Source organism: Porites lutea, chromosome 2 (assembly GCF_958299795.1).
Source record: "Porites lutea chromosome 2, jaPorLute2.1, whole genome shotgun sequence".
Classification (NCBI taxonomy): domain Eukaryota; kingdom Metazoa; phylum Cnidaria; class Anthozoa; order Scleractinia; family Poritidae; genus Porites; species Porites lutea.
Window position 1 is genome coordinate 6,686,208 of NC_133202.1, and position 26,903 is coordinate 6,713,110.

Consider the following 26,903-nt stretch of genomic DNA (forward strand, 5'->3'; position numbering starts at 1 on the left):
TCTGCTTCTGCTTGTTATGCTACTGGAGACCTTAAGGTTACACTACAGTAAGACTACGACTCCGAAATTGAGCACAGATTTACCATTGAACCCTAAGGTAGAATTTCAATCTTCTTAGTTTCACTTAGTATTTCTGATGAGTATTGCATAAGATAATACTGCCGGGATTCAATCAATCAACCAATGTCACATTCAATGTCTAGCCGGTTCTCGGGCCCTACACATGTGCAAAGCGCAAACATTTTCCTATTTACAATACACGCTCAGTGATTAAGAGTAAATGATTCCGGCGGTACATTAGCTAGGATACATCCAGCAAATAGCACAGCTTTTGCGGGCTTGAAATAACATGCTTTCCGGACGTTGGAACAAAGCACGCAAAATGTTGCCTATAGAAGGTCACAAGCCTCTCATTACCTGTAACTCGACTTCAAACTTCCGCTTTTCAAGTTCCTGAACGTACTCAAAGTACTGTGTACTTTGTTCCGTGTTTGTTTGGTTCTATTTTAGGATCAGGGCCTTAAGTTCACCTTCAAGTGCCCTGGGGCCTGTTTCTCCAAAGTCCCCGTAACTTTTCGGGCCTGAAATTAAATCGGTCCATTTTGTCTCATTAAATGATGTTTTTATCATGTCTCATCTCAATCTTGAATATCAACAACAGCTTTTTCCGGGCCAGTTAAGTATCGGGACTTTCGAGACAAGAGTCCCTGGGCGGTGAAACTTTCAAAGCCGTCCACACAGGGGCTAGATACGATCAACTGTGTAAAGCAAACTAACAACAGGAATTCAAATTCTGTCGAAGATCGCAATTCCCCTTCGAACCACAACACTCTCTGTAGAAGGCATTTTTAAGGGCAATTTTACGAGGATATAACGGTTTGAGGTCTTTACACACACAAAATGCTGCTGTAGTGTTTTGAAGAAGCTATCAAACAAATATAATTTCATCAGGAAACAATAACCACAATTTTTGGGGTTATTTTGCAGGGATAGCATTGAAGCTTTAAAACGTTTCAGTCCAAGTTACATCCTTGCCATGGGAGTTGCAACAGAACACAAGAAACAGTTTCAAGTCTTAAAAAACAAAACTAGACCATTAACCCTTTTACTGCCGAAGGTGGCCAAAGACAAATTTCGACCAAATTTCCAAATTTCATTTTCTAAAATTTTGACAAACAAATATCACTATGTGTAAGTACAGACAGAGAGGTTTCATTTGAATGGTCACATCATAGGATTTCGTCCACAGACTCAAAAGTTAGAGTCACCTTAAAAAACTCTATCAAACACTCTCGCAGTGAAAGGGTTAATCAGTTTGAAATTCAACTGATGCGAAGACAAGTTCTAGCTTTTTAAAAAAAAGATGACAAATAGCGTAACATAGCCTCTTTAATTAAACTGTAAAAAGATATAAGTGTAGCTGTCATCGAGTTCTTTCCTTTCTGGCCTTTCCTGATCAAACGTCGCTAAGAGACTAGCTTGCACTGGCACAGCATTCACTGCACGCTTCCAATAATACTACACTGATCGTATGAATCGAGTATGAAGCACTAGCAGGCGAACATGCCTCTCCCACGTGAAAGAAACTAGCAACTCAATATTTGGCAAGCTGATAATTATCCTTCCCCGCTCCAATCGGAAAAACATTGGTTTCGGTCCGAATCGCTTGGCCGAGGTGTCTCCTATCCCGGCATAACGCTCTCGATAAGGAGTACCAGCTAACCAGGCTAGCTGGGTTGACCCGTAATCACAAAGTTGATTTTTGTTGCGTTTAGTTAACTTATTTGCCTAAAAGATAATCAAGCGGGTACTCGCACGAGCGAGCGCGAAACCTCAACGCCCCAAATCCTCTTGCGCGACGCGATTTGAGCGTGAACTTCTGCTTGATTGCTTAATACTCCACAGGCTTTACCAAGGCTTTTGGAAGCGATCGGTAAAAACTGAGAAACCTCGTTTCCAGGGTTTTTTCACTTCGAAAGTGTGAGCCGCCCCTCCCATATCACTGCGACCAAACGAGAGAAGTGTGAGCCGCCCCTCCCATATCACTGCGACCAAACGCGAGAAGTAAGTAATTCAAAGCTAAGGTTGCTGCTGCTTATACTGCTAAAAGTTTAAAGACATTACAAACACCCTGGTGGTTTACTAAACTTTTACAGGTGTTTTTGTCGACACAATTTTCCAAGATGATTTTACTCAGGTGCAAAGCGTTTTCAACGAAAAAAAAAGCTTAAATTTTTAAGAAAATGAACAGATAGTTATGTTAACGAATTAAAATATACATCTTTGCCCATGTTTAATACACTTACTGGTAAATGAGATCCTACCAATTACAACAACAACAACAACTAAGCCTTAGACGTTTGACCCAAACTTGTCCGGCCTAGGGCTTCTCCTTTGGGGCGAGGTTGCGTTTGACCGCAGGGCCCTGGGAACGAGGTTGGAGGCCTGGTGTAGTCGAACACAAAGCTCCAAGGCTGTATCATAAACGCTTCGGGCAACAACGCGAGTGGTTATTTCGATACAGTCCGTAAAACTTGCCCAAGGATAAGAACTGAATTATGTGCGTGAAATTTATCAGGGCGGCTTTGCGAGAATAAAATCAGTGACATATACGAATACTCTGTGTATCTGTGCTTTTGTTCTACGTCAAATTGCAACATGGAATTACTACACTGCTAGAAATTCAATTGGTTGATTAATTGTACTCAACATGGGTCATACATGTACACGATTCTTTCCAAAGAAGGATCATAAAATTATCGGCCTTTTCGGAAATTTTCGCTCTCCGAAAACTTGACAAACTGTATTTAATTAAGAAATAAGTTTTTTCCTCTCCCACGGAGATAGGCGCCTTGCTCTCCTTACGGCAGGCAGAGGGCAGAATACTGGACTATTGAGTTTCATTAATTAAAATAGTTACCATAACCATCTGTAAATCGCAAAAAATGGCCCAGACTTGAACATAAACCCTCAAGGTGTGGCCACTTCCGAAAAGCTGCCAAAAACTGAGTACCATAGGAGCCTTGTACTCCGTCACTTAGAAAAGCTTAACGATCATAAGCCAAAATAGTGTCACTGAACAACCGTATACTGCCTGTAACGATCAAGTGCTTTCATTTCCGACACTTTCATTGGGACATCGAAACAGAAACAAACGAACCACCCAGATGCCTCATATATAATTCTTCTACTGTGACCTTGCAAGTAAAACATTGCTACCACGAGGAAGTGAGGCCTTAAAATTAACAAATCTTAAAAACTCAAGCACAGTAACGTGTAAAGGAAATTGGAAAATAGACCTGCAAATTCTATAAATGTTTGAATGAGCGAATGGGTCTCTTGGATATTCAGTATACTCACGAATTCGCGAACCAAAACACAAACTCTTTCAAAATCTCTATTATACATGATATATTTACGGTTCATGATAACGCATTATTCTTAAGATCACCAGTGACGGGTTATCCCTCCTAGCCTAGAACTAAATTTTGAAAAACTACGGTAACTCATGACATTTGTTGCATTTAAAATTTTGTTTAGTAGTGACTTTAAGTTAAACCAATCATCAACATCCTGGCAGAAAAGGTAAATTTCGCATGGTAATTTTGACGACTGCGAGTTGACAAGATAGGCCAAAAAAGTTAAAGGCGAAACAAGAAACACATTGATAGAAAATTATTGCTGCGTTTGTTTATGAAAATAAATATTTCATTGTAACTAGTTTGATTATTCAAAAAAGTAAAGCCAGTCAACACATTGAATTGCATTTAGTATTTTTTGCATGTTGTCAAATTAAAGTTCTGACGATGCCACAGTGTTGCGATGCCAACCGAATCTATGTTCACAAGTCTTCTGTTCCATTCCTGGCATTAAATTGTTTTTTTAACAGTGAATTAACTGACGCAGTTTGGCCAATAAATTCTCCATAAATAAAGGTACCTCTCTCGGGTTCAAACTTCTTAGGAAACGTTAAATTATTGGGTATTTTTTAAATGACACAATACGATGAGAAAGGCGTCAGGTGAGCTCTGTTATTCACAGATTGTTACTAAAAACAATAAAATAAACAAAGACGGACAAACTTTAAGAAAAGAAATTTCTAGATTTTTACAAAGACGAAGAAACATCGTAAAAGTGTGATTTTGACGAGTCGAACTTCATTCTGTCGAGTACTTGCGTCATACTAGCAAAAGCTACATCTGTCAAACAATTAACTTGTTGAAATAGCTCTTATGACGTCAACGGATTGTCGTAAATCAGTCGAAACTATTTGACTTTTCACTTGCGCAGGGGGGTGTACTTAAGTTCTAGTGCAAGGATGTTGGCCTGTGAATGAAGGCCTAAAGATACCACCACTCCAACGAATACTTCTTAACAGTAGCTAAACAACTAAAAACTTTAAATTTGAGCACTCGAGAGAAGTGACAAGGTTCGACCTATTTTAAAATCTCCCATTTATCAATTTTTATAGTAATGGTGAACATTTTTCAATAACCTGCCCACGCCTAAGTTAAAAACCCTACGCTGCTTACGCACTAACAACCTACGACGAAAATCAAACGAAGTAAAATGCGTGGGACATAAGCTGAAGAAGACTACTTCTTCTTCCAAAATAATTAATGGCGCTCAATTTTACTCTGGAATTCCAGGAGTTGACGCACTGAAGGTTTTTTTAGCTCAACACTTAGAAACTTATACGTAAAACATCAAAAAAGGTTTTACTACCCAGATCTGGGTAGTGCTTCGGATTGGTCGGATGGAATTTCTGCGCTCGATCATCAAAGGTCATTTCGCGGGGAAACTAGTCGGCTCAGTCTTCAGCCCTGAGTGTCTCGGTGGGCCCGGGTTACTCCCCACCCGGGTGGGGAAACCATTGCTGACGTCGACGACATGTCTACTGTTTTCACACGCTAATCTTAGAGTTTTGTGTGGTAACTTGAAACAGCTGTTATATACTCTCCGTTTTCTAACGCATCAGATAAAAATCTGTTTTTGAATCGGAGAATGGCAAACACTAAAGGTGCGTTCCATTGGGATGATCCGGATCAGGATCAGTGACCTGAGATCACTCGGATCATGATGCGTCAAAGGAACCATTGAATCCATTCTAGGAAAGTATTCATCGGTTCATTTGATCAACGTGATCCGAGATCACTCGTATCACTGATCTTGGATGCGGACCATTCCAAGGGAACGCACCCTAAATTGGCCCAGCAAAGTCAAGAGGTAATAAAGGAAAAAAGATCATCGCGCTTATAGACGCAGCTTTTGCAGTTGCCGAAAAAAAACCCTGAAAAACTTCAGGCTATTACGGGATTGGAACCCTTGACATGTGCGATACCGGTGCAGCGCTCTACGAATTGACCACTACAGAAAATACCATAACACACTGAATACTCTTTGTTGGTCACTCCAAAATTTTGCATAAGCATTGTCTTCAGTATCTCTTAGGAGTTAAAATGGCCCCAAGAGAAAATGAAGACAATTTGGGGTGACAAACAAAGAGCATTATGGTATGTTATGGTATTTTCTGTAGAGGTAAATTGAGCTAACAAGCCAAATGAGAGCAGCTCCCAGTTGGATTGTTAGCTCCATTGAGCCTGTTAGTTTAATTGATACAACACTGCACCGGTATCGCAGAGGTCAAGGGTTCTCAACGTACGTCACGCATTCCTGGGGGGAAGAAATTTGGCTTGTCAATTTAGTTGGTAAACACATTTTGCGACCGGGAAGCCGAAATTTGGAGAGTTGGTCCTTCGTCGGTGTGAAAGAAAAAAAAAAAAGAAACACTGCTTTATCACTGAACTGATAATTTATTTCAACGACGTATGCTACTTACAAGTTACAACATTTTTCCGAACAAATATTTAACGTATTCTTCATCACGAGAGATACGGTACTTTAGCACAAACACAACTTTATCTCTACTTTGTGCGAATGTAACTTGTAACACTCCTCCGCCGAGACTCGGAGTTTGAGGAGAGTCCGCTGAAAAAAGTGACTGAAGACGACGAAGAAACGCTGTCCTCTACACTTTGCTCAGCGGTTTTTCATCGCCACAAACTAAACGAGTGTCTGAGGAGGAAGGCCTAAAGCTATTAATTTTATCAAAGTGTAAATCGGTTAACAACGATTTAATTACGCGAACATCGTCAACAAATGAGAGGACACAAGACATGTAGCAATTGCTTTAACTACGACAACAGTTTCTACATGATGCTGCGATTTTCTACACTGTTTCCAGTCCCCTATTTTCTCGTTCGATCGCCAAAATCGAGCGCTGACCGGTACGGGCGGCCATCTTGGTTTCATATGTACCAAGGGGGGCAGGCTAAGTAGATTTGACCCTCATCCAAAATGGCCACCAGTAACGCAAAGTCTTCGATCTCCACGATCTTAAAGAAAAATAGGGGACTGGGAACACCAAAGAAATTTTCAAAATTCTGCTGTTTGGAAAGGCGAATTTGATTGCAAGAAGACATGACGAACCAACAAGAGATAAATCAATCACTTCACTGTTTTGTCTATCCGGATAGGGCATTATGTAAGTGCATTTTATGACACACAAAAAAAATGAAGATGCGATGTTGAAATACTGTCCGTTTACTTCGTTTAGAAAGCCTATCCGATTGGCGTAATTGTCTTTTTTTTTTTTGCTTGGCAGCCTAACCTCCGAATGTGACATCATTCCGCCCAACGTGTGAATCGGTGGGACGCAACTACGAAGGAGCGTTTACCAAACAATTGTTCCGAAAAAGAAGCCTACCTGTTCAACTCAGTCTTACTGAGGGTTACCTTTTAGCAACTTCCCGCCATGTTCCCGCTGGGCAGAATGACGTAACATCAAGAGGCCAAGCTGATAAGCAGAATCTTGCCTGTAAAACCGGCGCTACTTTTTCTTGTTTTCAGGCGACCACAGAGCAAATGTGGAGCGCGTGACGCGCACGACGAGGGCAGGTCTCGCGCTCGCCTGAAAACGCGAAAAAAGCGCCTGTTTTGCAGGATAAGCAGCATGCAACAAAGCGGCTAACAATGGTGTATTTTCATAACTTTTGGAGGGGAGTTTCGTTAGCAATTAAAGAATAACGTGCATTCAGGAGTGTTATATCCTTATAGACAAAACAGCGAGAAGATTTATTTCCTGTGGGAAGATCACGTCTTTTATTCTGTGCTTAGATTAAGAACTACTTTTCTTCAGTTTCCAGTTCGTAAAACTTTAAAACTGGGCTCAGTAAACCACCTCTTGACAAACGACTAGTTCAACGGATGGATCAATTTTGGCCAATTTATATGATTATTAAGTTTTTTTTCTTTAGAGCAATTTAAAACTACCCATATTACGATCGTTCAAATGAAGATGAAGTAGTTTGATTGGACATAATATTATACATTGCACTCGCTATCTGTCGTTTCATTGGCTAACAGCCTACAGTTATTTTTGAAATCAGCGCAACCTACAGATAAACTACAGCTATCTGCTAGCAGATAACTGACTACAATGTAATCTGTAGGTTGCGCGCGCAATGCATGATTCTTTAGAACAATTTCAAAATGTGTTCCATGCGAAGGTGTTTTCGTCGCAATTTACTTCAAAACAATGCGTAATAAAATAATTATTAGATTTGGTTTTCGTGATATCCGGAATAATCAAGGTAAAGGTGGTTCTTATCGGCATAGACTGATAACACTTACCAGTACCTTGATTATTTCGGATATCACAAAACCCTAACCAAAAAGTTGACTTGAAATATTCACTGCCTTTCTCTCCTTTAGGTCAGTTAATCAAGTTTTAGTGAAGTAAATGCTAAATCTTTCTTTTCATATCCTTTTAACTGTTAGTCGACATACTCGAAATTCGAAAAACGGGAGCTCAAAGTAACATTTAAAAAAACTACAATCTACTGTTGGCCAGCTCGGCATTCGCTTTAAACGTTGTCACATTGAACAACTGAAGAACTGAATGACAAGTCCAGTTATTCACCCAATCGAATACTGAATTGGCCGCTCTAGAAGCTCTAACTTTGGAGGTTGTGACCAGCTTTCAGGGCACTAAAATTCTGAGGTCGTTTCAGAAAAGGCGAATTTATCTTTAACCGATCATCAATCATACTGGTCCCACAAACGATCCAAGATAATCACGCTGAAAGGTGCTCAGTTCATTAAGGGATTCTGGAGGCGAGAAGTACCCCGGTTACAAATAAAAATCATTTGAATTTTTTTATAGGGGAACTTTAAAAAGTAACGCAGAATCCTACTACTTTGACACGAGATTCTGACAGCCAGAAACTATTGTAAAGACTTCTATGTCCAGCTGCCAACTTTTCTAAGAGCAATTTAATTTCCGTAAATACTGCCTAAACAAAAGAGTCTCCCCTTCGAAACAACAAAACGTTCTTTTCTAAAAAAGAAATGTTAAAACAGACAGCCCCTCGTTCCGGCGCCAAACTTGAGAGAGCTACCTCCTTTGGCACAAGGAAACGTCCACATAATTTTTACGAATTATGAGGAAAAGGGTGATATCAAATATCGCGTCGAATAACAAAAGCCATCGGAAAAATTAAATGAACCACACCTCACGGATTGTAGGAACAATGTTGACGTTACCTTTCATACTCTAAACCTTTTTCAACGCGCTCAACAAACTCATCTGGACTGCGTTCAATCCGGTAGAGTAAAAATAAAAAATAATATTTGTCTAATATCTCCATACCTTAATGCTCACGGAGTCCAACACCAAACGCGCATAAAAGTCAGTAAGAAATCCAGTAGGGTTACATTAGACCCAAGGCCTTCAGTGCCACGCTAGCGGCGGTCTGTTCGGATCCCTTTTTGGTATTGCAACTGGTACTTGAGTAGGTTACCCCTGCCACATGCACGGTGCATGTAAATACGCCGTTTTCACGATGGCTGAAGTACACAGGCATGGCTATCTTGGACTTCTGGCAGTACTCTTGCAATGTGTTCTTGTGTGAGGTGAAGGCAGTAGTCGGTTTTTCGATGGCAGCCGCTGCCGTTACCGATGGCTGCGTCATTGGTGTGGTAATCTTTTCGACTATTGGACTAGAGAAACGCGTGATTGTGGAAGATGCCGTGCTTTGGACTGTCGACGCAGGATTCGTTTGGGACGTAGAAGCAGGTGTTTGTCCGGCTGCTGGTGCTGGCGCCGATGGTAAAGGGATCTGCGCCACTGCTACAGACGCTGAAAATAAACACAAACCAATTATTAATCACTGAATTCGTTTACATCTTGACGGGATTTCGCTTTAGTGACCAAACAAATTCACATTGTCTTAGTTTGCAATACTAACCCTATATCAAACAAGTAAGGGGCCGTACATTTTTTTTTTCAGGAGGTGGGGGGGGGGGAAGTGTGGAAATTGGTGGTTTTGAAAAACCGCACATGGACCCCGTGGGGGACTCCGCATATGAAAGGGGTGGGGTTGCTCGTCGGAAATTTTGAATTAAACCCCTCAAGGAGACCGATCTGGGCGTGGCCCAGGCTTTTTTTGACCCCTAAAAGAGACCATGTTAAAACACAGACAATATAATATTTTAATATTTTTTCACGTGCAACCCTAAACAAGACCTTCACGGTTAAATATGATGGCGTTTTGCCCAGAACACCCTAAGTGAGACCAAATTCGAAATTTACACCCCTAAGCGAGACGAAGAGCATCCCCACCCCTTTCATATGAGGAGTCCACCCCCCGGGATATGAATTGATATGAAAGAATTTCACTCAAAGGAGGGCGCACACAAAAAATTTCAACCCGTGGTAGACTAGAAGTCGAAGTGACGTTCAGAATGTTAATCAGTTTAATGGACACTAAAAACTAAGAGAAATTCTAAGCCTGCTCTGCGCTATGCCTTACTCCCTCAAGCTTTCAATAACAGCGTATTCATAGTTCAGGATAAACTGTTGATAGGATCAGGCGTTGAAAAGTGCCTTAAGCTAATCCATTACATTTTTTTTTTGTACTGTGGATCTTGCATCAAAACACTGAACGCTTGAATTCTAGAAACTGGGACTCAAATAGACAGGGAATATAATAAATTATTATTTTCACTTACACCTTACACTTTAAGAGGGATGAGCAAAACTAAAGAAATAACTTTTGCAAAGCTGTTGCAGACGACAATCACACCTTTCATAATTTACTAAAATTCACAACTAAGATATAAATACTTTGGCTTTTCACAATAATAAGCACGCTTCCTGATCAAGAAACCCCCCCCCTTAATCAGTTCGATGCCTGTGATAAACAATGCATTCCAAACCCTGAAAGGCGCACGCTTTCGACACCGTGAAATACTGGTACATAGGAGATACTCCAAGTTAAACAAACAACAAGCAGGAGTCATTCACGGACGATACAGTGGGATCGCAAAATCTATACCAAACAAGGTCTCTTTCATAAAACATCTTGCGATACTCAGACAAATCACTCTGTCTAGACGTTGCTTCAGACAATAATTATAAAAGGATGTCATCCCGATTAAAAACTTGACTCTGACAAATAACAGACCCAAAAATTAACCTTTCAGTTCCTAATAGAGGCTAAATAAAAAGAAATAACTCCAAAAAACTCGTATTCAGCGAAGGTCCATCCCTGCGAAAGTGGGTTCAGCTGAATGGTAAAGGCATAGAATTTCATCCACGGATTTAAAATAAATAATCTTCCCATAACTTGGCCTGAAAATAGCTTGGCCTGAAACAATTTTCAGGCCAAAGTAGATACCGTAAAATTTCGAAAATAATCCCCGGGGCTTATATTTTTCAAAGGCCCTTTTTGAGGGGCTTATTTTTGGAGGGGCCTATATTCGGAGGGGCTTATGTACGGAGGGAAATTTGCGTTATAAAATCGGTTGGGCTAGATTGTAGTGGAGAGGAAATTTACCATTTTTGCTTTGTTTTACTTTGTATTCGAGGGCAAATTCCAAGTACAAGCCCCCCGGGGGGCTTATATTTGGAGGGGCGATTTAAGGGAGCGTTTTTTGCCTTACGATTTGGGGGGGCTTACCGTATTTATTCGAATAAGCGCCCAGCCTCGAATCAGCGCCCACCTCGAATAAGCGCCCATCCTAAAGGCAGAAAAAGTTAATAAGCGCCCAGCCTCGAATAATTCAAATCTTTGCATTGAAAATTGATACTAAATTCGTTTTCTTTTTAACAAAAAAGTGAAAACACATTCTCCAGTTTGTTCGCACCCAGGAGGGAAGGCAGGGGCGGGAGGGGGGAAGCATACTAAAAAATATTTCAATGAAACCTCTAAAGGAGGTCAATAATTATTTTATGTGGATCAAGATATAGAAATCACAACATTCTGATGCTTTCAAAGGATTATTAACTTTTTAAGATCTGTACTTTAGGAAACAATGTTGCACAATTCAATTAATCAACATTATTTGAAGAGATTAAAAGACATTAACTTAAAATTGACAGGAATTATGATCGCACGGCTAGTGTAGGAGCACTACTTGATGAGCTAGGATGGAAATCTCTTCAAAGTAGAAGGAAAACAATGAGACTCTGCATGTTGTATAAGCTGCACTAAGGCCACGTGGCAGCAGACGGAATGCCGCAGCTAACCCAATGCCGTGGACTAGCAGGCAACTGAATTCAAATGCATACAAAGTACCATACTCAAGAACTAACTATCACATGAACTCTATTCTGCATTTTTTTAAAACTCTCTTTATATTTCTGCTGAAAGCATATTTGTTTTGTTGCGCTTGCTACAGTTATGAGAATAAACGCATTTCTCTTTTAAATGCCTCCTATTTATAAATCGCCCCTACTTGGATCTCAAAAATTAAATAAACGCCTAGGGCGTTTATCAGGTCATTTAAGGTAACTATTTTGTTTTTTACAGGCCTCATATTGTCTTGGTTAATATTCTGTAAAGATACATTGTTACTCACTTACAAGGCCTTGCAGTTTTAGAAACAACAAGAACTTACTTGTTAAGGAAGTAGTCGATGCAGATGTCCCCGTAGAACTGGACTGCGCTGATTGTGAACTCAGCTGCTTACAACGTTCAACAAAATCCTGGCAGTTCGGAGGGGGTGCTGGACACTGGTTCAACATGTGTAAAACTACTTGAGCAGCATTCTGCTCAGCCAGCTTCTTAGTGGGCTGTGGGCCATTGCTTTGATAAACTTTCTTGTTGAACACAATAGTTGTGATGAAGCCTTTTCCTGTTTCTGTTTTTACAGTGTCGTAGGACGGAAGGGAAAGGCGAAACTTCTGACAGAATTCATTTAATCTGCTCTTGTAAGAGGTGGCCACGGGCGAGGACGACTCCAGTTTGATCCGCTTGCCAGATGCATCCTCTATAACACTGTTGTCTACAGCAGGTCTTTTAATTGCTGCAAGAGAAACAAGGATTTAACAAAAGTGACCAACATCAATTTTCTCCTAATTTCCATACATTTTCAAGAGAAAAGGATACAGTCGAAGTTCTCCTTGTGACCACTCTTCCAAGCGACCAGCTCTAGTTAACACCGCCTTTGTGAAACCCTGTTTGAACTGTGACTTAAACTTTGTAATGAAAAGCTCTTGTGAGCGACTGCTCCTGTAAGCAACTGCGACCACTTTTGGGATTACACAACTGGACTTTTCCTTTGTTTTTAAGCTCTCGAAAGCAACTGCTTGGAGTACTTATTAAAATAAATCAACACTTTCATGAAACTGCACACCGTGCTAATGGTTTGTTGATTAAGATCTTGTACAGTGCATCAGAGCACAGTTCTGTATTTGGGGTTATTTTGTTCTAAAAAATTTGGAAGCAAAGATAGGCCGTGTCTACAACCAGACACATGTATAAAAACATTCGTTAAACATAAATTGCTTTTAATTTTCTTTATGAACGAGTTTCTGATGCTCTTGTAAGCGACAACCCTGTACTGTTTTACCATGTAAAATAATATGTGGTAGCTTACCAGAGCTCATTCTCGTAAGCAACTAGCTCTAGTTACCACCACTTTTTCAAATTTCCCAGGTAGTCACTTAAGAGAGCTTTGACTGTATGTGAATTAATAAACTGATCACCACAAAGAAAACACTTTGATCTGTCACTAAATTCACAAGCAAATAACATCATGGCTTAACTGACAGACGACCAATAACATCATGACTTAATTGACTAATCAGGTCAATAAGTTTCATACCATCAACTCATGTGATACAACTCACTTTGACTCTGAAGATGACGACCGCACAGGTTGTTGAAACATTAGTCACTGTCAATGACAGTCCTATTTAGGACTATGTTCACCTGGACGATCATAATCAACCTACTTATCGAATTTTCTCAAGTAGTCTAGTCTATTGGGAAAATGTATAAAGATCAGTTTGGATAATTTTTAGGTGGATGTTGGTGCTTAAGGACTAACTACTAAAAGTGAATTTTTACCTTGATAATGGGCTTGGGCTAGTGGCATGAGGGGTTGATATAAGCAAAAAAAAATCATTGAGCAAACAAAATTCAGGAACTTTGATGATAATGACAAGAAAAATTATGTGTGGTACACTTTCTATGTTTGAAGTACTAAAGTGAAAAAATAATATACAATGTACCTGCAGCAGTTTTGACATCGAATGGAACTGTGGAGTCAATCAATCCAAGGCCTACCAAGGCATTGTACGCTGCATTCTGCTGTGCTTCTTTCTGATCTCCTTGTACTCCAGTACTTTTAAAAGTGTTTCCAGCTACTTCCACTTTGGCTGCATAGCCATAGCTGAACTTCCAAGACTTGTAAGCAGGAACTGGAAATTGCTGTTTTTGACAACATTCCTGAAGACTGTTCTTGAATGAAATGAAGTTTAACTGCCCAGGAATAGCAGCTGGAAAGCGATATTGAAAACAAGTAGAATTCAAACCTCTCCTATCAAACTATAAAGAGGTAGCACAACAACCACAACTACAATTATGTAACAAAATATTATTTTACAATAACTGAACAACTTCTTTCATGCTGATTGGTCGAGAGCTTTGTTCGGTGAGAGTACAACCATGGGAATGACGTGATGGTGGCGCAATTTGTTTTTGTCCTTGTCGCGCTCACAAATTTCCCAGAAATGTTGATGGAAAATGACATTAAAAACTGTCAATGTTATTGTAAAAACCAAATCGACAAAAAATTTCCATGGCCTGTAACTCATGGTTCACTTGAGTATTGACCATTCTGATGTCATTTCTATGGTCGACAAGATTACAGACCATGAAAAATTGTGATTGATTTGTTAAATCTATACTTGCCAAAATAAGTCTTGAACTAGCCTTAAACACTTAAGTCTTAGCCTTTGGTCTCATGGTCTTGCAAAGTCATATCTCCAGGGTGCAAAGAAATTCAGTTTTATAGCCTGCCATTCAGGCAAGCTGTAGCTAGCATGTACTAGCCTACAAGGCATTTCAACTTGCCCCAAAACCCTTTATGATAAGCAGGATTGATTACAATCCTTCTGTAATTTGATTTTCACCGTCGGGCAAGTTAAGAACAAAAATCACTAGCCCGATAGCAAAATCCACTAGCCACGGGCTGTCAGACATGACTTTCTTTGCACACTGTATCTCACTTTCAAGTTAAGACTTCCGACAAAAACTTTAAAGTTCCTTGGGATTTTGGTAAGAGACAGCCTTACATATCCCTGTATAGTTGTGGCATATGTTACAGGTCGAAATTAATATAAGGTTAAAATTTCCTAACATGCATTTATTCTCACCTTCCTTTGTCTCATAGCCCTACTTGTATTATTATTCATGAATTAGGGCTAGGAGACAAAGAAAACTGAGAATCAACATAGATTAAAAAAATGTAACCTGGATTTAATTTTGACCTGTGACACACACACTTAAGGTGCATACCTGTCCTTATTCTAACACATAACAAGAACTCTAAAATATTCAAATATTGCACTATTACCCACCTTTCAGCACAGTATTCTCTACTTTCTTTTGTTCCTTTTTGGCCTTATTTAACATAGAATAACTTTGGTAATTATTCATGTTTGCAGTCTTTGTCGCATTAGTAGTTTGTGGTGTGTTCTCAGTTTGGACAACAGACTGGTTGCTGCTGTTTCCAACATTTCCTGTTTGAGCATCACCTCTTGCTTTATTCAACCACGTGGCTGTTCCACTGTTTGAAGCATTTCCGCCTCTTCCATTTGCCATACCGCGCACTGAACTTGTCCCTCTAGCTGCCCCTCTACCAGGAGTACCCCTGGATGAATTATTTCCTCCTCTAAATCCCCCTCTGCCACTTGACGATCCACGTGAACTAGTAGCTCCTCTTGTTCCCCTGCTATTACTTCCTCCTCTAGTAGCAGAACCCCTTCCTTGACTTCCCCCACGTGAGGTTGGGGCATCACCCCTACCTCGCCCTTGGCTACCACCTCGCCCCTCTCCTCTTCCTCTTCCCCTGGGTGGACCATTAGAACGAAATGGAGGTGGAGGGGGGTAAAAATCATCATCAGCAAATGATGATGGTGGAGGGCGTCTTGGAGGGGGAGGAGGAGGCAGATCATCATCTCTAAGCCACGGAGGTGGTGGAGTTAACGGTCGATCATACCAACCTCGGGGTGGTCCAGGAGGAGGTGGTGGTGGTGATGGGGGGTAACCATAAGGGTCTCGGCGTTCCCATGGTGGAGATGGGGGTGGTCCAAAGCCATCATAATAATCCGGAGGTGGTCGCGGAGGGTATGGCCCGTCAAAATGTCCCCTTGGCGGAGGTCCTCCCCTTCTTCGCATCAGAAGTCCAGGATGAAAGAGCAAACTAAAAGCCTGGAAAATAATCAACAATAATGCAGTTGAAACAGTTTCCAAATGATACTACATGTAAGATCTAAACTTGGCTTAATAAACAAAACAACAACTTTATTTATTAACAACATAGTAGCTTGTTTTATTGTTACTCAAAAGAGTAAAAAAGTCTGGTAGTCAAAGCACCTGAAAAAATCTATGGCCTACTGAACAAATCATTTAAGGCAGACTTTTCTTTTGGATCAAAATTGTTTATATTTTAGCATGCAATTGCCAGTTCATTCAAAGTAGATTGTTGAGAGTTTTTTTGTTGTGTTTGCTTTTCAGTATATTTTGATTACACATGAGGCTCCAAGGCAAGATTGGCATCTTTTATGAATGATAGACTCTCTCTATTGCACCATTGAAACAAATCAGTGGACAAAACAGTCTAACTAAGGGAATAAGTATATTAGTGAGAACAAAGACTGGCGTGGAGAGAGAGGGAAAGAAATCATCATAAGTTCAAGTCACAGGTAAAGCCTTCAACAGCATGCAAAGAAAGTAGTGTCCGATAAACCGGGGCTAGTGGAATTTGCTATCGGGCTAGTGAATTCTGTTATTAACTTGCCCGATAGGCAAGGAAACTGAATAACAGAAGAACTGTGAAATTAACTCTGCTCTTCACAAAGCTTTTGGGGCTAGTTAAAATGACATCTGGGCTAGTAAATGTTAGCTTCAGCTTGCCCGAATGGCAAGCTGTAAAAATGATTTTCTTTGCACCCTGCCTTCAATCAGAGAACTCAACAATAGATAGATTTAGATTGACATTTATGGCAACTGGCAAATGGCAGACCCAAGTTGAGAATTTCTTAAAACAGAAAATGAGCAGATAAAAACAGTCTAAAACAATTTATTCTTATGGATGAAAATAATGTGAAACTACCATATTTTTTTGCTTTAAATAAGGCGCAGCATTTTTTCAATGAAAGTTTGCTTGATACATGTAGCTCTATAAAATCTGTTGTAATTTAGGGGTGCGTCTTATAACCAAGTATCTTCGGGCAACAACACAAAATTAAGTCAAATTCGTTTAGAGTCACTTCTACACTGGAATCTTGCACTTGTTTCATACCTTTATTTCCCAAAGAAAGCTCCCAAATCTGTCAACAGAACTGTGACAGCTCTTTTATCACAGTTATTTTGATTAACAAGGGCCTAATCTTACAGGTTTGGCAGTTAATAAACAAAATTGTTCAGACTCATGTATTATGTGATCAATTTTATCTTGATACTACCAATGTATGTATCGATGTCAGTATGCCGCAGCCAAGACAGCTGACTTGTTTATTAACCAAAAACGGATTCCCTAAGTATTCACAACTTTAGAAAACAATGCCTTTTGTGTTGATAGGTGTGTTTTTTTCACTTTTGATCGAAATATGTAACCTTTTTCTCTTTTGATCACATAGGTGAATGGCCGTAATAAGCGTTGTTGGAAAGCATGCTGTCTTAGTTAAGGTGAACATCACCAAAATCATGGCTGCACCTTATAGCCTGGTATTTTGGTTTAATTTTCAGTTTGCTAATTTAGAAAAATTGCACTGAAAAGTTTGCTGTGCATCTTAATAACTGAGTGTGCCTTATAACCGAAAATATGCGGCACTTATTTTTTTGTTCAAGTAAAGAACAGTTGAAGACATGTTTGACGGGAAAACTTGGTCATGTGGCAGAAATTCACATTTGACATTTGCCGTAAACATGACTCTAAATCTCTCTAATGCTGTTAAGCAGGAAAAATGCAGGGTTTTACTTTTCAGACCTACTGTTTATACAGTTGGCATCACTATTGTAGTTGTTTAAACTCACTATTGTTAAACTGTTGCAGGTTCCCTAGAAATTATTGTTGATCAAGTGGTTTTAAGATGATACAGTATGTGTTCTTTACAGGATGCAAATCAGCTATTAATTTCCTTTGTTTAATATTATTGTATTTTTTGTGGCTGGGTAACAAAGCAGTTAATGGCTGATCTTTTTAACACAGTGACTCCCCACTTTCAACCAGTCTCTATGTTTCCCCAAACTTAGATCTGTCTGTCTCAGAAAGCATCGAATTGTGAGAAACTAAACAGACTGTATATATTATAACTAAATTTTTGGCTCAAATTTCCCTCTGAACATGCAGTACATGATATGCTGCTATAGGAACAAAGATTAACGACAGCAAACAATACGTCACTCGATTTTAAAAACAAGCATGCAAAATGCTACAAAATACACAGCAGTAGTAACAACAGACCGGCTTTGGAAAGCTCACCTGAACACGTGAATGCAGCCAAGACTGGCTTTCGCTTAGAAATGCGAAAATCCACTCTCTTCAAACCTCGTGCAAGGTACCAAATGATTCAGGGCACTCCTTGAAGCAGCAATAAGTAGATAAATAAAAGTTCTGACAGATAAAAACGTTGTTTTTCGTTTTGAAAAGACCGACACCTGGCCAACAAAATGGCCGACCGAAATTAGCAGATGAAATGCGCATGCGTTAGGGCGAAAGTTTTCTTTCACCTCCCGGGAAGGGACTAAATTGCGATTGACAAATGTGGCGGTTTCGCGGGCAAAGCGAATGTCTTCGGAATCGTAGAGTATTTTTTGCGTTGGCTGCGTTTTTTTAACAGCTTTTAAGCTTATATGGTGTTAAAAAAAGTTCTCGTGAATAATCATCAATCCCTATTGGATGTCTTAAAGAAATGAGAGAGTGATTCGTTGCCAGGCAATCTTTGATCGCGTCCTTGAACTTTCTTGAAGAAATTGTTGATCATTGCCATCCATTGGTGCATTTTTTTTTCCAAATGAAGAAGTCTTCGTCAAATTTAAGTGCTTCCACCCCAAGTGAGATAAGAAGTGAAACGAAAGCAAGGTTAGCCTATTAATATAAGTCTTCTTATAGCTTTTAACCTGTACAATTCGAAGCATCTACTGCAGCCTGGAGGCTGCTGTCACTTGCAGAAGTCTACTAAGTTTTTTTGTAAAATTAACTGCTATGTAGTCCATAATATTTTTTTAAGATTCAAAAACATGCCATTTTACAGATTCTTCAGGATCCTTCAGATGAGGACTAATAACTGTTTTAAAAACATTGTTTAAAACAGTTGCTAGTCAAAATCTGAAGAAGTTTAAAAAATGTCTGTGCACACTGTCCCTTCGAATTCACTGTGTTTCCAAAAATTTAATAATCCCCAATTGCTGCTCATTTAAATGACAAGACTCTTAAACAAACACTGTCAGAGCTGACATTCTATCACTTAAGTACTTTAAAAACAACATCCAAAGAGAACTGACATTCTACCACTTACTTTAAAAACAACATCCAAAGAATATTTTTATGATACACATGTCAAGCAAAATAATTATGAAAATGCCATTGGCAGTACTTGTCCGCCCCCCCCCCCCCCCCTCCCCCCCATAGGTTCTTGCATACCTTCTCTAGATTCTAGGTTAAAATTATCTATTGTTAACTTGTGGAATGTCTTTTTATCAAGTTCCTTCTCAGGAAGCAGTCAATATATCCTCTGCAGTAACTATATTGTAACATGCACTCTCAACAATCTCTAATGAGGAAATAGAGGGTCTGATAAAAGACTGATTCTGAAACAATTAATGCATTAATTCTTGGTTTGCAACCACACAACAAGGGAGCCATGTTGTTTGACAAAACAGCTCAAATTGTTCTCACAGAATTTGCAGGAAAAAAAAGTCCAGTTCTAAGTGGGGGAATTGCTGTTGATCTTTTCAGCTACATTGTAATGTGGCCCCCATGTCATCAGCTGAATCACTTTTTTTGCATGTACTTTCTTTTGTAGAGACCATGAACTGAAAGTCATAACAGAGAGAATTAATCTTGCAGAGAGACATTTCAACACATTGTTAAAAGATTTTGCAGCCTTAAGCACAGGACTGGTATCTCTGCAAGAAAAAGGCATGAAATTATCCAAAAGTGTTGACCTGTATTCTGATGAGGAATATCCATCAATGAAAGCAAGTTTGGCTGGTGTCAGCGAAAACATAGCTTCATTGCAGGATTTCCTGGGCGGACAGGTAAAGTACTGGAATACATTGCAAATATACAGTCAAACCCACTTTACGGACACCCACTTAATACAAACACGGCTATAAGGATGAATTAATTTATTAGAGAAAATGTAAGGGCTTTCTTTCACCAGGGACAAAGCAAACTGTCCAACAGGTTCCCTCAGTGGCTGCGCTCACATCTACGACATAACTAAAGTTTAACTTAAGTTAGTGTCAAGTTACATGATGTCATACCTAACTGTAGTTAGTGCTTCCGGTCGACATTGCAGTCACACCACACAGTTATAAACAACAGCTAGTTCTAATTAGCCTATGTAAATTTTTTGTTTGTTGTTTTTGGTTTCGCCCTTTTTTCACACTTGGTTTTTATTTTGCATATTTATGCTCATCTCACACTTGTGAAAAGAAGTGTCACATTCTGATTGGTTGTTTGTTTGTAAACTTAAGACTAACTTAAGAACCCTGCTTGGGTATAACTATAGTTAGTCTGTATTGTTTTGGATCACCAAGGCGTAAATTTTCTAACTATAGTTAGAGCGAACAGAGAAGCGGTCACATTACTGAAATAGCTAACTACAGTTATCTCCATCTTAACTATAGTTAGTAGCCCAGATGTGACCGCAGCCAGTGTCCTCATTTATAGGGGTTTGACAGTTTTGAAAATGATAATGTTACATTTTGTTTAAAACTGCTTTATCCAAAGACATCAGTAATGGATAAAACTAGTATTTTCCTCACATTAATAATATTGCACATGCTATAGCACAGCCGACGCTAAACTCATGGCTACCCAGGCTGGGCTGTGACTCAAAAACAGTTAGCTTATAAGGAAATATGACAAGGATAGCGTGGGAAGGGATCTTTAACGCAAAGTTTTGTGAGGGGATGGCTCTGTCTTGTGGTTCAAATAAGATTACCCTTTTATAAGAACATACAATAGGAATATACCACTTTTGACCAAAATGATTCCCCTTATAGTAACAGCTTGTAAAAACTTAATAGCTACTTTATTCTCTTTCCTGAGTTAATTAACCTTGTGAAATACATGTACTCAGATCAATTCTATGCATCTTTTGGAAAGTTACATATATATGCACTTTGTCCAACCCTTTTAAATTTAAAGAGTCATTTTTTGTAACCTTTTCTATTCCCACCTCTCATTAAGTCCCTATGATTTTACACCCCTCTAGCCCTTTTAAGAATAAGGTACAGGTACCCCTGTTATGACGAGCATCCCTGTATAGTCTGTTATTGGGTAACCTGCGATCAGGCGATTTTAGTTATTGGGAGTACAGTCAACTCTTTCTAAGACGGACACCTTTGGGAGCAGTACTAAGTGTCCATTGTAGAGAGATGTCAGTCAAATAAAAGGAGTAAAGAAAGGCAGGGACCAACTCTAGGTGTCCATTTTACAGAGGTGTCCATCTTATAGAGGTGTCCGTTAAGAGAGAGTCGACTGTATGCTCTAGCTCCTCCCTCCACTGGTAAGATGTTCTATTATAGGAGTAAGCGCTCCTCCCTCTGGGTAAGATGTAAACACTTCTTTTGATTAGGATGAAAAGCTGCTTCCAGCTGATTGACCATTAAATAAAAACCAAGTCCTTCTTAACTCAAATGTTAGGATCTAAACATGTCATATAATAGAAAATAATACTATTTTATTTTATTTTCAGGCGGAGTTTGTGCATGCAAAGGTTTCACCTCCTCTTTCTTTGAATGCTACAAATTGTAAACATGCCAGAGAATATGTCAAAGAACTTAATGCTACAAGAGAAAAGGAAATACTGAAACGTAAAGCACTAGATAAAGTAAAAACAAAAGAACCAAGAAACAAAGGAAAAATCATATCCTTACATAATGCAATTAATCTAAAGCAAAGAAACTAATGTTACCTAACTTAATGTTTTTTTTTCTTTTTTTTTTTCGTATAGAACAAGCAGAATAAATTTAAAATTTAATTTTTAGCTTCAGTCATTATAGATCCTATTCCATTTTTTTGACTATTTAGAAGGCAGGTATCTTTAGGGAAAAGATACCTACCTACCTGGGTCTCATATATAGGCTGAAATTTAATCCTACCCCATCGCTGCATCCCACATCCCTTCTTCATCAGGGCATCCATTCCACAATAAATTCATTCAAATTGTAGTTAATCTTGAGCTGGATTGTTTCATCCTTAACTGTTTTCAGTCCCAGGTGGGTAAAAAAATTCAGTGATCAACTTTTGCTGTGTCTCACTACAATGACATACAGAGAAGATGAAGTGTGGCCTTGGTTGAGGATATGGAGGCACCAGTAAATATTTTTATAGTGATATTGCAAGGGTTTTCATGAGATTTAACAGGCACACACAAAATATTATTAGTCAGTACAATTTGTTTCTGTAGAAACCATGTGGTAAACACCACATCCATGAAAAAGGACCTCATAAATTATTATTATAAAGCTTTTACCTAAAGACCTACCCCGGGTTCCAGAGACGGTTTCCCGTTTCGGTCAAGTCTTAAAAAGTGACCTGCTTCGCCACAAGACGTGTCAGCCTGTAGCCGACCAAGCTCCTCGTCCCACGTGAGAAAAAACCTCTGGTACCCAGGGTACTAAAGACCTCATTATGGGTCAAAATTTTAAAAGAAAATACCCTTTACCCAGAACCCATGGGTTATAATTTAACCCTGGGATAATGTTGATTTGCTTTTGTGAAACTGAGCTCTGTTTTCCAAAAGTTTGACTATTATTTTTGTGACTGCTTTAGGAGTAGTTAATGTAAATTAGGCTATGATTTAATCGTTTTTCTTACATTTTGGTGCTTGTGTAAATAATAGTAGAATAATTCTACTATTAATGTTTAACCCTTTTAAGCTTGAGCAGGACCTTCAGAAACTAACAGTTGATGCAAACCGAGCAAGACAGACTCTTGAGGAACAGATGATAGAATTTGAAAGAAAAAAGATGGAAGACATTAAGGTAAATTTTGATAAGAGAGAAAAGAATTTGTAATCCTTGCATGAAAGAGAGTCGGTTTGAAGGGAGTAGACTGTAAAATATGCAATACGGGGACACTTTCCAAAAGTCAGAAATGTTCACTTTGAAACAAACCGCCCACCTACCCCTCCCCTAAGCCAACATCAACACTTACTTCTCACTTAGGGCAAAATGTTGGCTTAGGGGAGGGGTAGGTGGGGAGTTTCCCAGAAACATGTAATGATCCAAAAAAACCTATCAACCCCTTGCATTTAGGAATTGACTGATTTGACTGGACAGTTTTGATTAAAAGTGAGATTCTTACAACGGGAATGGCCTGGTCAGCAAGTCCTGACAAATGGAACTGATTTTGTTGGTGATGCTTCCAGCTAATCCAGCTTAACTTCAGGGGCGGATCTAGGGGGAGGGTGCAGGGGGTGTGCACCCCCCCCCCTCCCTGAGATGACCTGCGGTTTTCTAATACAACTGGTATTCTGCAAAAAAAAAACTATGTGGTTTATTGGTGTTGAAGTAGAGCAAGAGACGAGTGCACCCCCTCCTAAAAAAAATCCTGGATCCGCCCCTGAACTTGACATCATTCGAGCTTGTTCACAAGAAGATGAGGCGCCTGCAACAAAGAACAATGTTATCTTTATTTGAAAACAAAAAGAAAATTTAAAACTTTGAGTGTTACCCTAGGATTTCAAGTAGCTGGAAAGCACAAAAATTCAGTTTTACATGTATTTTCTTCAGGCTTTGGAGGAATATTCTCGGTTTCCGCGATTTGACCCAAATACAGTACGGGATTTCTGAAAACGCAAAATCTCTTGACGGGATACGGAATTTGACTGCTACCCGGGAAGCGGGATTCGCCAAAATTTTGGCACGGGATGCGGTTTTTGGAAAGAAAACGGTATTCGGCAGGCGGTATTCGGGACAGAGATGTCAGAAGTTCGGGATGCGGGATTGTCGTGAAAAAGGAGCGGGAATGCGGGATCAGGACCCCCCCCCCCCCCCCTTCCAGACCCTGTTTCTTGCCGTTGCTGTTCAGTCTTGTTACTACGGTATGGTCTTTTTATGCAATAAAAAGCAGGAGATTTCTCTTAGATTAAGAAACTAATGATTCCTTTTTTCATTGTTCTCGCAGACGGTATTCAGTAATTTCTTTCATGGCCAGATGTATTTTCATGCAAAGGCACTAGAACTTTATACAACTGCTATTCAAAATCTCGTTTCCATGGACGAAGAGCAAGATATTGAGGTTACATAGTTGTTGTTGTTTTTGTTGTTGTTGTTTTTTCTACCTTAAATTTCATATTTGTTATTTGTTATTTATTATTTACTTTAAAGAACAAGTATGTGTGAAAGCGCGGGAAAGCATGCAAGCCGCTGCATAGCGCGGGAAAACTTGCAAGCAAACTTGCAAACTCTGTTATGCGCAGCATAAGAAAGCATGCAAGCCGCTGCGTAACAAGGGGAAAACTTATGAGCTCTGTTATGCACAGGAAAACTTGCAAGCTCCAGACTCCTACCTAGTTGCTTCTCTGCATGGGCTGTGACTGCGCGCGTCAAATTGCCTTTCCATATTTCTTTGCGAGAATAAATCTAAGTGAGTCTGTTGCAAGCTCTGTTATGCGCAGGAAAGCATGGAAGCCGCTGCATAGCGCGGGAAAAACTTGTAAGCCCTGTTATGCGCGGGAAAATCAAGCGGTGTCGCGAAGCATGGGAAAAGGCGTTGTATTCATCTTCACTGCTGTTTCTTTTTTTTTATTTTAACGAGAAAAATCAAACTTAAGAACGTTAGTCGACGTTTCGATGTTGTTAAAAGAGTTCAAGTCTGAATAAATTAGATCGTGTGTTCGCTGATGCGCTGAAGTAGTTGTCGGTTGGTTGTGAAAATTAAACCGACATGATTAACATAACTCAGGGAGTTTGGGGATAAATGAAGGCAAAGACCTACTATTTTTACTGCACTTTTTTTTATTGGAGAATGTTTTAACTCTTGATAGGCATTTCAGAACGACCTTCATTCCGCTCATCACCCTACACGACTTGATGTAGTAAGGGATGGTTCTCAGACCTCGCTCAATCGATTTAGCTCCCAAGGATCCTTGGGATCGCAGATGTCACTGAACAAGACTGGGAGGAGCGATAGAGGAGCCGACGGAGACGATGATGATACTAGCGACTTCGAATAAGGAAAATTATTGGTAGCAGGAGACGATCAACACGGGTTTCTATCTTATATATGCTAGGGTTATTATGTAAGCCAGTCAGGGCAGACCTAAAATGAAATGAGCTAAATGTCAAGCAAATAGTAGTAAATAAGCCTGTTTCGAATCATTGAAATTCACTCTTGGCACCAAGGCTGAGGGGTATAAAACAAAAGAAAGCACATTGACATTCTGCGAGAATCAGTTCATCAAGACTTTTGTTTTTCCCTCAGACTCGGAGCAAGATGAAGACTAAAGGAGGGTCCGCTTACAGATAGACTCGGAGCCAAGTATGAATTTTGATAATTCGAAACAGGCGTATTGATTGAACAACTGACAAGCAGCTGAATGTGGTCCAGAAAGTCACCCAGGGTGCTTACCATTTGACCAAAAAATCCGGTTTGGGTGTCCAGAGCATAATGGTAAGCTGTTTTTCAGTTAATCGTACAATTCCTACATCCGTCTCGGTTTGAATCCAAAAAAGGCGCGAATTTGTGAAGCATGAGTTTGTTTCGGAATCGTTGGCTAAATGATATGTACCCTCCATCTACAAGATTAAGTGCTATGTTGGATTGTGCGAGCGCACGTCTGTGATCGTGGTAAAATCCGCGGAAAAAATTGAGGGTGCGCTAAGAGACTGTTTTGGAGACGCTATAAATCTCTTCTTTCATGGACTATTTCGAAGATGCGCGGAAAACTGGGTCAAATTTTTACTTGTGTGACTGTGCTTAAAAGCAGGCAGAGCCAATTGTTACGTATAGTAGTCTGCTACACAGCCGTTTTTAGTGTCGTCACGTATAGTAGTCAAAGGGAATTTTTCTTTTGTGTGTTCACCTTCTCTACAAAACTTTAGCTAGGGACCATAAGGGGGCGGGAAGGCAAAAAACTGGATGAAACGGCGAAAAACAGCGAGCAAAGCGGGTGGTGGACTTGGGAGGGAGAAAGGACTCTCGGTGATTTTTTCGCCTTTTCTCCCACTGCGGAACCTGGCCCAGGCTTCAAAACCTTTTGTAGAGAATACATTTGTACCCTCCACGTAGGGTTGTAAGTACTTAGCAATCGCCGACAGTGATACATTGCGGGCGATGATTTGTACCCGAATGAGCCAGCTCTTCATGCATTGCATGCTGGCGATAGGATCATTTTCTTCTTTATCTAATATTTTGTACTAAAAGAGTAGTCTTTTCATTTATATAAATATAAAAAAAATAATTGGCGCTAAAATAATGCAGTAATGGGTTAAGAGGTATTTTGAGTGCTACAGTGGACTATCTCTCTTAACGTGCACCTCTGTAAAACGGAAACCAAGAGTTGATCCCTCTACTGTCATTAGACATTACTAATCAACTTCAGTGAATGTAGTCTCCCTCGCAGCCGTTTTTCTGGATGTCACGCAACGCTCCTTTGGGGGAGCGTTGCGTGACATCCAAATAAACGGCTGCGAGGGAGACTACAGTGAATGGTGATGCCTTTTCAGTAGCGTTGATATTTATTGAAGTATTAATTTTTGTATATATGATTTGTTCACTAAGACATGGTGTTGTATGAAAAAAAGATTTTTTTTTTTTTTTTTCACTTGCGACACCTAAAAGAATATTTGTATTTATTTTTGTTTAAAAAATGTTATTTAAAAATAGTCAGTGAAGTGTTGCATGCTAGAAGCAAAAAAAACTCGTTACACGCTAGAGGTTATTAGTTATTTGGCCGTGTAAATAATACGTCTCGCACGAACTAATTAAGGTTTTAGTAAAAATTTCTTTTGACTCAAGTTCCTTTTGTGCTTTCTAGTTGTCACATAGGAATTAGCTCCGACGGTGGTTTAGTGTCCCGGGAGGAAGGTTCTTTTGGGGATTTCTGGTGGGTGTGTACCGCCCGGTTTTCCAAATCCTGGCCCTGTCAG

General features: G+C 39.7%; 2 protein-coding genes across 2 annotated transcripts; one reads left to right on the forward strand and one right to left on the reverse strand.

Moving 5' to 3' along the window:
• Window positions 1–5,793: 5,793 nt before the first annotated feature.
• On the reverse strand, window positions 5,794–18,256 carry LOC140927550 (uncharacterized). Its single transcript, XM_073377219.1, has 5 exons — window positions 18,058–18,256; window positions 14,930–15,782; window positions 13,580–13,846; window positions 11,962–12,369; window positions 5,794–9,199 (listed from the first exon to the last, which is right to left on the reverse strand). Exons 2-5 carry the CDS (start codon window positions 15,747–15,749, stop codon window positions 8,772–8,774), a joined length of 1,923 nt encoding a protein of 640 aa, XP_073233320.1. The 5' UTR covers window positions 15,750–15,782; window positions 18,058–18,256; the 3' UTR covers window positions 5,794–8,771.
• A 59-nt stretch (window positions 18,257–18,315) lies between these two features.
• On the forward strand, window positions 18,316–25,032 carry LOC140926541 (CBY1-interacting BAR domain-containing protein 1-like). The gene is made up of 6 exons (XM_073376269.1): window positions 18,316–18,657; window positions 19,601–19,835; window positions 21,503–21,670; window positions 22,680–22,793; window positions 23,938–24,051; window positions 24,800–25,032. Exons 1-6 carry the CDS (start codon window positions 18,590–18,592, stop codon window positions 24,986–24,988), a joined length of 888 nt encoding a protein of 295 aa, XP_073232370.1. The 5' UTR covers window positions 18,316–18,589; the 3' UTR covers window positions 24,989–25,032.
• The last annotated feature ends 1,871 nt before the right edge of the window (window positions 25,033–26,903 follow it).